A 12870-nucleotide genomic window follows, 5' to 3' on the forward strand; every position below is an offset into this window, starting at 1 on the left:
CTTGGCATTTGCTCTCCCCCGGCTCTCTGGTATGAGAAAGATGCTCAACAAATACTTGTGGAATAATTTACCAAACCAGTTGAAAAACCTCATTCTGAAAGTGTGACTTCTGGCTACCTGTCTTCTTCCCGGGATACGATCTGCCACAGGATTGCAGTGTGCCCACCACTCTGCATCAGGCAGGGCCCAGGTATGTGCTTCTCTCACCTGAGGCTGTGGCTTTCCTTCAGACCCCATGGCAGGCACCTGCCCCGAGGAGCCCCGGGTGCTGGGAGCTGGGAGGAGACATGATTCAGAACTGTGGGAAGGAAATAGGACCGATACTGAAGCAACCCAGGTCCCATTACCCAGAACTTTGAACATCAGTCCAGGGGCAGTGGTCTTTAGCTGAGAGGAGGATATCCGGAGGTTGAGTCACTTACCATGCTCTGTACAAACCCCCCTTATGCAACCCATCCCCCTGGGCTGAAAGGAAGGTGTGGGATTCTCCCAGGCATCCACTGAGATGGGCACCTCCTTCTTCCCAACTCAGGTAGACTAAACCATCTAGTGAGGTTCAGATCTGTCTGTCCAAACTGGACCTGGGGCAGGGGGATCCAGGGCACAGATGTTGCGGAGATGGTGCCTGAGAGGCACGGAGGCAAAGGCAGGAAAGAAACTGAGTCCTGGGTGAGGCAGGCACAATGCACGCAGATGTCTGCAATGTGGAGGCTCTGACCCGGGGATGTGGAGGTAGGGGGAGAGAGAGGGGACTGGGAGGATCTACACCCCAGACTCTCTCCCTCTCAGAAGGTTATTCCTTGATGTCTAGCACTGCTATCTCAGCGGTGGCCTGTAAGTCATTGGTGACCTAGGAGAGACTGTAACCAGCCTCTATAATCTCTCATGTTTCTGATTCTATCCAACAATCCTTGATTACTGACTGAACGGGACCCGTGTGCCCTGCACTGTTCCATATGCCTCCAAGGCGAGGGTGTGAGTGCGAAGTAGAGAGACAGGTGTGTGTGTGTGGAGCCAGCAAAGGGCCTGGGTGAGCTTCCGGAGAATGCCTCTTATCCCTCTGGCCCTTAACTGGTTTATCTATCAAATGTGGCTCACACTATCTTCTTGTCTGAGGGCAAAGCCTACCAGATGATCTCTTGAGGTTGCTTCCAGCCCCTTTGAGATCTGTGATTTTATGGAGCTAATTTTGGTTCTGCCTCTAACCCATCTCATGACTCTATGAGTGAGTCCCTTCCCTTTCGGAGGCCTCGGTTTCCTCACCTGCAGAATGAGAAGTTTAGATGAGATCTCTGAGGTCCTTTCAGTTGTAGCAAAAGGAAACAATAACAAGTATTCGTGCTCACTGTGTGCTAGGCCCTGTCTGTGAGCATATGGCATTACTCCTCCTCCCATTTTGCAGATGTGGAAACTGAGGCACGGAGAGAAGTAACTGGCACGAGGTCTCACAACTAGCAAGTAGCAGAGGGAAATTCAAACTGAGGCTGTCAAGCACTGTCGTATTATGCCTCTCAGGCTAGAGTTCTATGAAAAAACTGCTTTCTGCATGGGGTTCATTGCACGGAGGGGTGGGGGGTTGTCATCCTCCTCATTATCAATTTTCTTGTATATGAACAAGAGTCGAGGCCTTTCACAACTAATTTGTCCCCCAAGCACTCAGATTCTTTAAGGAACCTAAGCCCCGAGGAATGGAGGACAAAGGTGGGCACGGGTGGGTTGGAAGCATGGGGGTCTGTCAGTCTGGTAGACTGAAGTTTGGGAACTGGGGAGAAGGGATTGAGTCTCAGATCAATTGCTGATGTGCTCAATTGTGGCCGACTCTTTGCGACCCCATGGACTGTATGTAGCCTGCCAGGTTCCTCTGTCCATGCAATTTTCCAGGCAAGAATACTGGAGTGGGTTGCCAATTCCTTCTCCTCAGATCAATTGCTGAGTGACCATAAATACATCAGAGCCATCTGGAATTTTCCCTTGGTCTCCTGGGGCAGGAAGTCCCAGAGCTATACGTCAAAGTGAGGGAGGGCAGGGCGAGAGTGGGCAGGCCTGGGCAGGAGGGCCTGGAGATACTGGGATCTCCCCGCAAACCACAGAGCTCTGCTAAGGCAATGTCCAGAGGCCACTCCAGGTCCTCTAGGGTGGGAGTAGAGTGGGCCGGGTCCAGGGAGAGGAGAGCAGAGGGACAGATACCAGGCCTGGCTGTGTGGTACGCTGGGGTACAGCTATGGGCAGCTTGTCTGCTGAATTTCCTGTGTTTATTTGGGCCTGGAATCAAGAGGTATACAGACTTAGCCTCATGCTACCTGGTCCCTACCCCCAGACCCCCATCACACACACACCCACACCCCCACACCCCACACTGGCCCAGGCCCATTGCACAGCCCAGCACCGAGTCATATGCAGTTTTATTCAGCCACAGAATCATCATGCTGGGCCTGCCCTCCTTGCCACCCGCTGCCACTTGTCCATGGTCTCTGTCTCTGGCTGGGCCTGTGAGGGGCTCTGGGGCCCCAGCGAGGTCGGGGGTGTCCGACGGGTCAGGTGGAGCTCGGGAGCTGGGGCCCACAGTCTTCCAGGTGGGCTCAGCTGCAGCCCCCCACGCCCTTGATGAGGTTGGCGGCCTCAGGGATCTGGCGGAAGAGGTTGCGCAGCGTGTCCAGCTCCTGGGTCAGCTGCTCCACGCGGCTGCGCAGGCGGTCGTTCTCGGTCATATATTCCAGCACCTTCTGCTGTGTCTCCAGGATGCGCCGCTTGGCCTTGTCCCGGCTCTTGCGCACCGCGATGTTGTTCCGCTCCCGCCGCAGCCGGTACTCCAGGCTGTCTTTGTTCACCGCCTTCTTGCCCTTGTGTGAGGGGCCCGCGGGGGAGGGCGCCTTGAGGAGGGGGCTGCAGGGGGGCGCGGCAGCGGCCAAAGGGGCCTGGAGGGGGAGGCACGGGGAGAAAGCAGTGAGGTCTGTGGGGCAGGGATCCCACCAGGCGGAACACAGGAGGGGCGTTTGAGGAACGTGGGATTCAGGGCTAGCTCCTGGCCCCGTCAGAACGACCACTGCCCTGCCAGCGGCACAGGATCCGCTGCTTGGACCCAGACTGCCTTTCATGTCCCCCACACGCTCTGAGGCCATTTTCCTTCCATCTGTCTTGAGTCTCCAGTTCTACCCTCAGCAGGCATTTCCTCTTCTAGAAGCAGGAGGCCGCACAGAAATGTGAGGAGGGGGCTGGTGGGCAGCAGAGAAACTGGAGGGGGAATGCCCTTAGATCAGGGCAGGCCAGCTGGTCACAGGGACTGCAGGACACATGGGTTCCAGCCAACACAGCAGGGCTCCGAGTGGGAGTGAATTCACAGAGAGGCCAAGCTGGGTCGTGGCTGGGTGGCGAGCACAGAGGGCTTGGGTGGGTAGATTCCACACAGCAACACCACACACAGATCCCGTCCACACGGCCGCCCTCCAGCCCCTGGGTGGTGGCGAGGAGAACTGAGCTGTTCTTACCTTGAGGACGCGCAGTGGCTGGCTGGGTGCTGCCAGGGCCGGGGGCAGGTGCATGGCTGTCTGCCCACAGTGCGCCACTTGGTACTGCAGAGGGTTGTAGCCACTGCGGCTGGCCCCCCGGCTGCCCTCGGGCCCCCTAGGCTCCTCCTTCACGGCCACGGCCCTGGGGTCGTAGCTCCCCGGGCTGCTGTAGATGCCAGGCCCCAAGGCCTTCCTGTCGGGGCCGAAGGTATGTGGGGGATAGGTGAAGGGCCGTGGGTCAGCTGGCAGGTAGTGGGGGAAGGCAGGGGTCCCGGGGCCCTTAAGGCCTCGGGCCTCAGGGGCCGGCTTCACGGCGAAGAGGTCGGAGAGGAGCTGTTCTTCCCCAGACTCGATGTAGGCAGACAGGTCGATGGAGGCCTCATGCTCACACATGTCCCCCAGCTCCCCAGGCCCCGCGCGGGCCCCTGAGAACTCCAGTGGCTGCTGGCCGGCGCGGGGCTCGCACTCGTAGTAGGTCCCGTGGGACATGGCCGGCCCGCCCCCTCGGCTCCCCGCCCCTGGCCGCCCTGCTTTTGGGGCACCCTCCGGGATGCTCGGCTGTCTGTCTCCCCCTGCCCTAGATCTGCCCTAGATCTGCCCTCTCCGATCTCCGCCGTCACCCACTCCTGTGTGGCTTCTCTCCTCCCTCCTCTGCTGTTTCCTTTTCCTTCCTCTCTAGTCAATGCCTCTTTTCTCTTCCCTTTTTTCCCCTCTCTCCCTGGGGTGACTCAGGGAGGGGCAGGGCGCACCCAAGAGGGAGGGATGTAAGCCTTAAGAGAATCAGGGCCTCTGGCCTATTTAGCAGATGGGGGCTATCCTGGTCAGGCCCCAGGCCAGGGTTTCTAAGATGCCTGGGAGCCGATGCTTCTGGGAATGCCTCCCCTCCCCATCGAGTCCGGGGGGTTCCAGAATCCTCGTTGAGGGCAACACCTCACTCTGAGTGTCCTCCTCCCTCTGACTTCCAAATGTCCTGCGCAGAATGAGTGCCCAGGCAGAAGGAAGAGAGGAACCCTCTTCCAGTGCTGACCCCCAGCCTGATCCGAGCTCCTTCCTGGACACACCTCCTTCTCAGTACCCCCCTCCCCCCAACAGTGCTGGGCTCCACCTACCCCCAGAGCCGCTCAGTTCCTTTTGTAGCCCTACCTCTCCAAACGACTCTCCTGGGTGCAGGCCAGGGGTGTTGTTTGAGGGGTTTGGGAAGTAGTGAAGGGCTTCCTAGATGGCTCAGTGGTAAAGAATCTGCCTGCAGCGCTAGAGATGCAGGAGATGCGGGTTTGATCCCTGGACAGGGAAGAACCCCTGGAGGAGGAAATGGCAACCCACACCAGTATTCTTGTCTGGAGAATCCCATGGACAGAGGAGCCTGGTGGGCTACAGTCCGTAGAGTCACAGAGAATGGGATAAGACTGAACACACACACACACACAGGAAGCAGTGATAAGTCTGGGACCAAGCCATACACTAGGATCTGTCTTCTGGAGCAGGGCAGGCTCTTCTGCTAAGTTTTGCACGGGGTCTGTGCTATAGCCCAAGCTTGCACATGTTTCCAGCCCAGGTCACCTCTGGCAACCTGGCACTGTCCCTGACTGCCCTGTCTTGGCAGGGCTGGGCAGGGCTTGGGCTCCACGCCCCAGACCCTGGCAGCATCAGCAACAGCTGCACTCCTCTGGTGGCTCCAGCGCCCGGCCTGTGCTGCCAGAGCCTCGGGCTGGCGCTCTGCCCTGTACAGGTCCTGAGGGCTCTGCCCGTTTCCTGTGGCCGGGCCGCAGGGCTCAGGAGCTCGCTGCAGCTTGGTTTGCTCTTTTTCCTTCTGCATGGCCGTTCTCTGACCTCGATGCGTGTCTCTTGGGTCCACTTCCTCTTGTGAGGCTTGACAAAAGCCTTCTCTTTTGTCATCACCTCTTCCTGGGGCTCTGTTTCAGGGTCTCAGGGAGAAGCCCACGGCTCACTCTCTGCACGTTTGGTCTCAGACCGGGCCCCCTCTCCCTTCCCTTTTCTCTTTTCTCTGGGAACGCCCTACTCCCTCCTGTCAGAGACACTGGCTTTTACCTGTTACATTTCATCTGCAAAAGGGACTGTGTTGTTGTTTAGTTGCTAAGTTGTGTCTGACTCTTGCGATCCCATGGACTGTAGCCCACCAGGTTACTCTCTCCATGGAATTTCCCAGGCAAGAATACTGCAGTGGGTTGCCATTCCCTTCTCCAGGAGATCTTCCCGACCAAGGGGTTGAACCTGAGTTTTGGCAGTTCAATCCGGCAGGCAGATTCTTTACCACTGATCCACCCAGCTACAGTGAAAAGGAAAGGACACACAGAAATGTGTCACTGATTCTTTTGTCACCAGCAAGTGCTGTGAATGCCCTGTGGAGGCCAAAAGTTTTCATAAATTGGGCACAAGGGCCAGACCTCAGTGGTGCAAATATAGAGGGGCTGTGTACCATATTGTTGTTCAGGTGTTCAGGTGTGTCTGACTCTTTGTAACCCCACGGACTGGAGCACACCAGGCTCCCCTGTCCTTCACTGCCTCCTGGAGTTTGCTCAAATTCATGTCCAGTGAGTCAGTGATGCTATCTAACCATCTCATCCTCTGCCACCCCCTTCTCCTTTTGCCTTCAATCTTTCCCAGCATTAGGCTTTCCCAGCATTAGGCTCTTTTCAAATGAGTCAGCTCTTCATGTCAGGTGGCTAAAGTATTGGCGCTTCAGCATCAGTCCTTCCAATGAATATTCAGGGTTGATTTCTTTTAGAATCAACTGGTTTGATCTTGTTGCAGTCCAAGGAGCTCTCAAGAGTCTTCTCCAGCACCACAGTTTGAAAGCATTAGTTCTTTGGTGCTCAGCCTTCTTTATGTTTCAACTCTCACATCTGTACATGACTACTGAAAAAACCACAGCTTTAATTATACAGATCTTTGTCAGCAAAGTGATATCTCTGCTTTTTAATATGCTGTTTAGGTTTGTCATAGTTTTCCTTCTAAGGAACATGTTTTAATCTCATGGCTGCAGTCACTGTCCCCAGTGATTTTGGAGCCCAGGAAAATAAAATCTGTCACTGTTTCCACTTTTTCCCCTTCTATTTGCCATGAAGTGATGGGACCAGATGCCATAATCTGTTTTTTTAATGTTGAGTTTTAAGCCATCTTTTTCTCTCTCTTTCACCCTTATCAACTGTGTACCACATTGAACGCTAAAATAAAATGTGCAGATGTAGGGCTCCCTGCAAGTCAGGCAACTACCCCTCTAGTTAGAGTGCCCCCCGTTTCTGTGCATAGCTTGAGGCACTTTCTCCAAAAGCTCTGACCTAGCATGAGGAATCTGCTAGCGTCCAGGAGACAGATCTCCGGTCCCTGACAGGGAGATTTCTAGTTTCTCTTCATTTCAGAGGATCCCGTGGCAAACACTACCAGAGGGGAACTGCTTCAGTTTTGCAGCAGTGCCTCAGTTAACCACCAGGTGGTAATATTGGTCCAAAATTCAGGACTTGAGTGGCTTCTGTGCTCAGGAACCAGGTGAACAGTAGAGGGCAGGCTCCCACAGCCCTGGCCAGGGCAAGACGCCCAGAATGAGGAGAGGAAACATGGCCGAGATGGAGGTTTGCAGGTCAGTTGAAGGGAGAGTGGGCAGGCATAGAGGACTAGGGCCAGGCTCTTGTCTCAATGAGGAGGAATTCTACCCCTCCACCCGCACAATGAAATAGTCATGATGGTTAGGGCGTTGCATTTTCTGGTGTTATGCTTTTTCAATAATTGAAACATACACTTCTCCTTGCAGACCATTTCCTTGCAGACCATTTCCTTGCAGACCTGTGAATTAAATAGGCAAGTAAGCAAGACAGATGGCATTTTTATTTCTGCTTTATAAAGGAGGAAAACGAGGCTGAGAGGCTGAGCTGCCCAAGGTCATGCAAGGATGCGGCTTTGACCCGGGTAGGGGGGCGGGAAAAGCAGTGGTCTAGTTCTAGAACCGCCCCCCCACCCCCCCGCCCCCCGGGGAAGAAGGGATAGGGAAAGGCCGAGCTCAGTGATTCAGAGAGAGCTTCTTTGCCCTCTGCCGAGCACCCTGTGGGATGGGGAGACTGCGTCTGGCGCGGGCGAGTCGGCCCTGGAGGAAGCCGGGAGGTGTGCAAATAGGCCGGCAGGAAATGAGAAAGCTCGGGAGCTCAGCCTGGGGGCGAGATAAGCGGTCTCGGCCCCTCACCTCCCCGGCTGACGTCGCCGTGTTTCCCAGTAACCGGGGCGCTCTGGACGTCTCGCGCCGGGTGGTGGGGGGCGGGCGCTGCACTGGAAGCCGGTGGGGAGGGCAGTGCCAGCCCAGCGCCGGGGGGGTTTCTGGGGTTCGGCGGAGTTGAGCAGGAACGGATAAAAACCCTCCGTGGCCACCTGGAATCCTTTTCTCCCTGCTGCTGCAGTTGCTACCTGGGTGCCTTGACTGAAACAATGCATCTGTAGTATCTTAATGACTTTGTATCAGGCCTCAGTTCAAACACCACCTCCCTCACCAAGTCTCAAAGCTCCTTCTGTCACCTACCTCTACGTGACCTTGAGCGAGTTACTTAATCACACTTGTAAAATAGCAGTAGCAATGCCTACTTTGTCGGCTGTTTAAACTTTGAATAAGATAACGCATAGAAAGCAACTGGGCTTAGCCGGTCAGTCTCCTTCCAACCCTCCTCTGACCACCCTCTGTGGGGGTTTATCTGTGTCTCCGTGTGTGTTAACTGGCTTCAGTTAGCTGTGTGACCCCATAGACTGTAACCCGCCAGGCTCCTCTGTCCATGGAATTCTCCAGGCAAGACTACTGGAGTGGGGTTCCATGCTCTTCTCCAGAGACATGCTTCTCTGCAGCCTTGTCTGAAGCTTCAATTGGACAAGATTTTCTTTTTTTCTAATTTTATTTATTTAAATTTAGACTTTTTTAAAAAATTTATTTAAATTTAGACTTTTTAACTTTCCATTGGGGTATAGCCTGTTACCGATATTGTGATACTTTCAGTTGAACAGTGAAGGAATTCAGCCATACAAGCATTTCTGACCTTGTAGGTCCCAGGCACTGCACAAACTTCAGGGAACTGGCCGGTCCAGTCCTGCCTGTAGAAGCTCAGAGCCCAGAGGTGTGGGCAGTGATGCTGTGATGTGCACACACATGTACCATGTGCATTCTTGTCTTTTCCCCCAAAGACTATTTGCTCCTTAAAGGAAGGTCAGACACCTCTTCAGCTAGGGTAACCAGGCTACCTGAACTAAAATTAGGGAGAGGTGGGTTGACATATATGACTGTTCTTATGGAGACAATGAAACAAAATAGTTGAAGTCTGTGCTGACTTGGAAAATTCAAGGGTAAGTTTGCTATTCCCACAGCGCATAGCAAAATCTTGGATACTGTGGTTAGAGAAATATTTACTGACCACATTAATAAATGAATGCATAAATAGCTGTGATTTCAGTGCTCTCCAAAGGCTCCCAAGTTCCCTAAGGTCAGAGCATCTGAAATTCCCCACATTAAAGTGACTGACATGGTTAAGACAGCATAAAGGCCCAGGTTAAAAATAAATGCATGTTGCCTGGGAGGAGACCCACATTTGCCCTTTTGAGCAGGTTGAAAGATCAGCAAGTGTCACCTTACAAAAGAGAGGGGGCTACCAGGGACAGGTGTCTCTAGGGACTGAGAGGGCTGGACTTGCTGGAATGGGGTGACATGAGGAAGCCTTGGGCAGCCTGGGAAAAGAACAAGCGTGTGTTGGGGAATTGGGGGCTCCCCAAGGGCGGATATGAGGCTTGGAGAAGGGCCTCTTGCACAAGACTGGCCTCTGCCCAGTTTGCCCTCACTCTTTCGGGACAGCCGTGGGCTGGAACATTCAGGAACCCTTTGAGATTAGGTTCGATCTTCTTTTTTCATCCCTCTGAAAGTGCTAAATAAGCTAAGCGACGTGCCTAAGGACACACAGCTGTTTGGTGGCTGAGCTGGGCCTCAGAGCCAAGAGTCTGTGCCGCTGTGAATGGCAAGCCTCCAGCCTCAGTCTAGAATGCCAGCCACAAAACAGTTATGTTGGGGCTAGGCCGGGACTGGGAGCGGAGGCATCTTGCCTGCCAGTGTCCTCACAGTGTCCCAGATGGTGAACAGTGATGTCCTAACACCCCCGCCTCCGCCCCCGCCGCCTCCGAGCGTCTGTCAGCAGTGCCAGCTCTGGAATGATGCAGTCTCAGGACAGGCTGCCGGAGGGCTGCCCGCAGAGGAGGGACCAGATCTAATCCTGTCCGCTTCCTCCAGAGATTAACCCAGAGCGCCAGGAGGTACTTGTCCTTACCTTGACTGCTTCCTCCTCTTTCCTGGTCCCTCAGTCCTCCTCTTCTTCTACTTGGATGACTGAGTGGACCCCACCTCACCTCCCAGTCCTTCTCATCAGACCTCTGGCATCCAGCTGGGTGCCTTCCTAAGCCTCTCCCACTGGAGGGGGCTTGTTTCTCCACAGGCTCAGCCTGTTCCTTTCTGATGCCTTTCCCTTTGTTGACTGGGCCTTGGGAGACCACCCCTGCCTCCACCTCCCTCCACTCAGCTTGGCGCTGTCTGTCCCTCGCCCACGTTTCCACCCTGGGTAGGGATGAGGTTCTTCTTCCCATACAGTTTGCTGGCTCTCAGCACAATACGGGCTTCCCGGGTGGCGCTAGTGGTAAAGAACCTGCCTGCCAGGGCAGGAGGTGTAACAGATGTGGTTTCCATCTCTGGGTCAGGAAGATCCCCTGGAGGAGGGCATGGCAACCCACTCCAGTATTCTTGCCTGGAGGATCCCATGGACAGAGGAGCCTCGAAGTCTACAGTTCACAGGGTTGCAGAGTCAGAGACGACTGAAGTGACTTGGCATGCATGAATAGTACAATACATCAGTAGGAACAATAATACTCATGACTTCACGGAAGTAAGGAGTTTTTGGTTCAAAAGGAGAGGGAGCTGTTTGAATGTGCCAGCACTGGGCCCCAGGACACCTCAAAGCTATGGAATGCAAGGGCTTTCAGGAATGCCATCCTGGGAGGAACCTGCTAAACAAAGACCTCCCTCCTGACGAGACAGGGAGTGCCTGGCCACTCTGTCTTGGAAGGTCATTGAATTATCAACACCACCAACTTCATTTCCATTTAAAATTTTATTACATCAACAAAAAAGAAAACAAAAAACCCTCACAAAACAAAATTCTAAAACCTAAACAAAGACAGAAGACTATTATCCAGGTATAACTAAAACTCTCCCTGAAGGGGAGAAAAAAACCCAAAAAACTTAAAAATCCCAAAGAAATAGAAATGCCAGCTTCAAAAATATTTATCCAAAAAGTAAGGCATCCACTTTACCAAAAAAAAAAAACAAACACAAAACAATAATTGGAGGAGGTTGGACAAATGATAAGAGGGAACAAGAGGATGGTCCCCTGATCTTCCAGGGGCCAGCCCCAGTCTACCTGGAGTCTACTCAGAAGGGGCCACAACTTGGAGCAAACCTGCATCTCACTGATGCAGGCTCAGGCAGGCCAGGTGAGGAGCCAGAGGCCAAGGAGGCCAGAAGGGCTCCCCAGGTATTCCAGTTGCAGCAAACTGTATGAGGAGTTGGGGTGAGGGGGACTTCTGCCTGGGATAAAAGAATCCCAGTCCTTAGCACAACAGATGAGGTGGGGAGGCTCCAAGGGCTCCGGGCAAACAACAAACAGTACCTTCTCTGGAGCATGGGGAACAACAGTACTTTGCCTGGAGCAGGGGGAATGGCAGCCCGGCCTGCAGGACAGGATACCTGCAAGTCCGCAAACCACAGAGAAAGGGTTTTTCTGAGCTCTCCACAGTGACCTTTTGCCATGGCCCTCTCATCCTGACCTGGAGGCTGTCCAGACAGGACCTTGATGGGAGCAGGAGGAGGGACGGATGATCTGAGTTGGGGGAGGAACTGGCCTTCAGAATACACTTTCTCCCCAGTTTTCTACATGATGGGCTAGGCACCTCTGGGGAGATGGGAAAAGCCCTCCCCTCTGGGAAGGTGTGGCTGGAGGGCTAGAAGCAGGGGGTATTTTTAGGTTCCAGTTCTTGGATGGGAGCTGACTTGAGGCTGATTTGGCTCAACTTTCAGGCATGAAGGGCTTGGGGAGCCTTCACACCATCGGTCCTGAAGCTAAGGTTCAAAGAAGAGGAGAAAGGCAGGATGGGGGTGCTGGCATTGCTGGCTGCCTGGGGCTGTGTGGGGGCATTGCTGCGGAGGGTTAAAGGGTGGTGGGCTCCTTCCCATGGAAGTGGGAGGGAGGAGGAGTGGAGCTGCTTTGTCATTAGGAGAGAAATGTCCACTACACTAATAAGCAACTTTCTGGCTTCAGGAAGCTTTGGCACCGAGTTGGGGGGAGGATACAGGGGCAGAGGCAGGGCTGGGTTTCTGCAATCTGAGCCTTTCCCAATCTGTTCCACAGGCCTGGCTGGGGGAGGGGGAGAAGGCAGTTCTCCAGCCCATTGGTCCTCAGCTCAGTGGGGACGTGCTGTCCCGAGGAGCCTTACTTTGCACAGGGGGCCCAGGCCAGGGTGGTGGCCGGGAGCCGTGGGGCAGAGGGAAGCATCACCTCTGATTTCTTGGGTCCCTGGTGAAGGGAGGGGGACTTGGGTCTCTCCAGCTGACCTTTCATGGTGACAGATTTGGTTGAGTCTGTCCCTCCCAAGTGATTCACTATTGCTGCCACTTCTCTTGGAGCTGAGGCCTCCCTTGGGCTCAGGAATGGGGAGGGAAGGCAGTACTGAACTCAGGTTCCTGAGGAAGCGACTGAGGGTGTGGACCCCGGAGGGAGGGCTGTGGAGGGCACCCCTGGCAGCTCCTCTAGCAGCTGGAGCTTGGGCAGCTCAGGGGAGTGGGGGCAGTCTAGGAAGGGAGAGGTGGCTTTAGACACAGGCCTTGGGGGTGAGAAGAGGCTAGATCTTTGGGTACAAATGTCAGTATCTTTGTTTATAGTTTCTCACCACCCATATCCAGGTCTTGTGTCTGCTTGACAGAGGCAGAGGTGGGTGTGAGTTTGTGAGCGAGTGTGTGTGTGTTTGGGGGACCTGGGCAGAGGGCAGAAAGGGAGAGGAGGAAGGAGGCAGCTGAGAGGGGAGGGTGGTCCTCAGGGCTCTGCGTCCTTGTCCTTGGAGACAGGGGGCTGGCAGATGGGCTGCTGCTGCTCCATGTCCTGGTTCCTTTCCTCCATCTTCAGATCCTTATCCCCCTTGGGGTACACAACTACACACATCTTCTGACTCACCAGGGTTAGCAACTCTGTAGGAGGAGGCCACACAGAAGCCAAGTCGATGCTGAGCATCCCACCAACCCAACCAACCAGGCCATGGCCCTTCCCACTCTCCTGCCTCAGCGTCT

At 54.4% G+C, this 12870-nt stretch overlaps 2 protein-coding genes across 4 annotated transcripts in view; both read right to left on the bottom strand.

Moving 5' to 3' along the window:
- Positions 1–2385: 2385 nt before the first annotated feature.
- CEBPE (CCAAT enhancer binding protein epsilon) lies at positions 2386–4507 on the bottom strand. Its single transcript, XM_043920320.1, has 2 exons — positions 3486–4507; positions 2386–2915 (listed from the first exon to the last, which is right to left on the bottom strand). The coding sequence occupies exons 1-2, from the start codon at positions 3993–3995 to the stop codon at positions 2580–2582; spliced, it is 846 nt and encodes a 281-aa protein (XP_043776255.1). The 5' UTR covers positions 3996–4507; the 3' UTR covers positions 2386–2579.
- A 6120-nt stretch (positions 4508–10627) lies between these two features.
- Positions 10628–12870, bottom strand: part of SLC7A8 (solute carrier family 7 member 8) — a 51589-nt gene continuing 49346 nt past the window's right edge. For all 3 annotated transcript variants that reach the window (XM_043920170.1, XM_043920171.1, XM_043920172.1), the window contains one exon: positions 10628–12771. In XM_043920170.1, the coding sequence (XP_043776105.1) occupies positions 12620–12771 (152 nt within the window). In that variant the 3' untranslated portion in view covers positions 10628–12619. The remainder of the gene's footprint in view (positions 12772–12870) is intronic.

This window comes from Cervus elaphus, chromosome 12 (assembly GCF_910594005.1).
Source record: "Cervus elaphus chromosome 12, mCerEla1.1, whole genome shotgun sequence".
NCBI lineage: Eukaryota > Metazoa > Chordata > Mammalia > Artiodactyla > Cervidae > Cervus > Cervus elaphus.